At 42.5% G+C, this 1,971-nt stretch overlaps 1 protein-coding gene across 1 annotated transcript; it reads right to left on the minus strand.

The window, feature by feature from the left end:
• Window positions 1-1,375, minus strand: dlx2a (distal-less homeobox 2a; the record flags this gene model as incomplete). The annotated part of the gene is made up of 3 exons (XM_080839917.1): window positions 1-330; window positions 708-892; window positions 1,063-1,375. The coding sequence occupies 3 exons, from the start codon at window positions 1,373-1,375 to the stop codon at window positions 1-3; spliced, it is 828 nt and encodes a 275-aa protein (XP_080696043.1).
• Window positions 1,376-1,971: the final 596 nt, after the last annotated feature.

The following is a 1,971-nucleotide window of genomic DNA, read 5'->3' on the forward strand; positions in this document are numbered from 1 at the left end:
TTAAAATATTGTCCCAGCACTCATTGCTGCATTGTGATGGTGCTGTACGAGTGTGTTGGGCTGCAGATGTGCGGCTGAGTTCGTTGATGAATACCAAGAATAATTTGCCAAAAAGGAAGGCGCAGTCGGGTTCGGAGGACTGCTGCTTTGCGGCAGAGACGAGTTTACATTGTTCATTCTTTGATTCTGTGGAAAGTCCCATGCCACGGAGACTGGCGGAGAATGGCAAGGAGGAGACTCACTGGAGGCCACATGTTGCTCGTGGGGAATTTCTCCACTTTTCCACAACTTCTTGAACTTCGAACGACGATTCTGAAACCAGATTTTGACCTAAAAGAAAAAAGCGTGTTCAGTATATGATGGTCAGCTCCTCGCGAATAAGGAAACCCAAACAAGTTACATCGCGAGCACCAGAGACATTTCTTGAAAAGCCATATATTGCGTAAATATTAAGTAGGCTAGCTGAAAACATTTGGCACTGCAGAATATCTAGAGTAGCCTTAACCATTTGTATCGTTTTCCAAAAACATCTTCTTATTTGATTGGAAGCCAAAACTAAATCTAATAGGCTATAGATTCCCTTAGCGCGGCCTTTAATCAACGATGGGCTGTAGCTATGGTGTGTACATATTTGCTTTAAAATATAACGTCACTTTCGAATATAGCCCATATTATCCCAAACGACATTAGATGACACTTAATCTTACCTGGGTTTGCGTAAGGCCCATTGAGGCTGCCAGTTCAGCTCTTTCGGGCAGCGCCAAATATTGAGTTTTCTGAAATCTCCTCTGAAGGGCAGCAAGCTGGAAGCTTGAATAAATTGTTCTTGGTTTTCGGACCTTCTTTGGTTTACCGTTGACCATTCTGATTTCAGGTTCACTTTCTTCTTTTTCTGTAACAGAAAAGCAAACACACAAGAGGCCTTTAATTACAGAAGGGCAACATTTGTTATCAGTCTTCACAATGACGCAAAAAGTGTTACAATGTAGTAGGCTATTCGGTAAAAAAAAAAAAAAAAGATAAAAGTAATATTAAATACAAAATCGAAATAGTTTTGTTTACCTGCTTCGGTTTGCGCCGGTGATACGCTGGAGCCATAAGAGCCATATGTGCCGAAAGAGGGGTTGAAACCTAGGTCGTAGGATTTGTTGTTGTATTGAACGCTGTTTAAACCACTGTTATGGTACTGATAAGAACCGAGTTGGCCGTAAGGAGACCCTGTGCAGTGTCCAGGTTGCTGGTAGTAGCTGATATCCGTTGCGGTCGACACTGGTAGAGTTGGCGACTCTTGCGATTTGTGCAAGCTGTGGTAGCTGTTGGAGGTAATTTGGTTCGAATGCATATCTGTATTGAGAGTGTCGAAAACTCCAGTCATTTTAACGTAAACGAAGAGGATTCTTATTTTCTGTCTTGAGTCGCTCTCGAAGAAACTAAAATATCGCAGGGTTTAAAAAAATATCACCGATAAACTTCAATTAACGTCATTCCCATAAGCATAAATGGAAAGCCAGGAGGTGTCTGACAGATGTCTGTGATTGTCTGCCACCAGAGATGCTAGCGGGCGGGCATTTATCCCGTGTCACGTGAGAGGCAGAGCTTCAGCATATTTGTAACAGCCAATGAATGGTTGCGGGATACATGGCAGAAACCAGCACTGCTAGGATATCCCTTGACGCTGTGTGCTAAGTAGCCTATTCATCTCTTTTTAGTGGTTTATTCGTCTTTACAGGCTACTAACTACAACAAGCTTCAATGCGTTTCATGGCAAGACTCGGGCCACACAGTGCAGGATATTTATTAGGTTACCATCGAATTGTCGTTTATGTTATAAAATGGCATGCCTAAAGGTCTACTAAATAATAGTTTCGGTAAAAACCATTCTTCCCCAATAGCTTCTAAGAATCATGGAAATCATTCACCGGTGCTTTGTTGCGACACCTGTCGGTTGGGCAGCAGATGAGTTGTGGTCAT

Source organism: Sprattus sprattus, assembly GCF_963457725.1.
Source record: "Sprattus sprattus genome assembly, chromosome: 5".
In the NCBI taxonomy this organism is placed as follows: domain Eukaryota; kingdom Metazoa; phylum Chordata; class Actinopteri; order Clupeiformes; family Clupeidae; genus Sprattus; species Sprattus sprattus.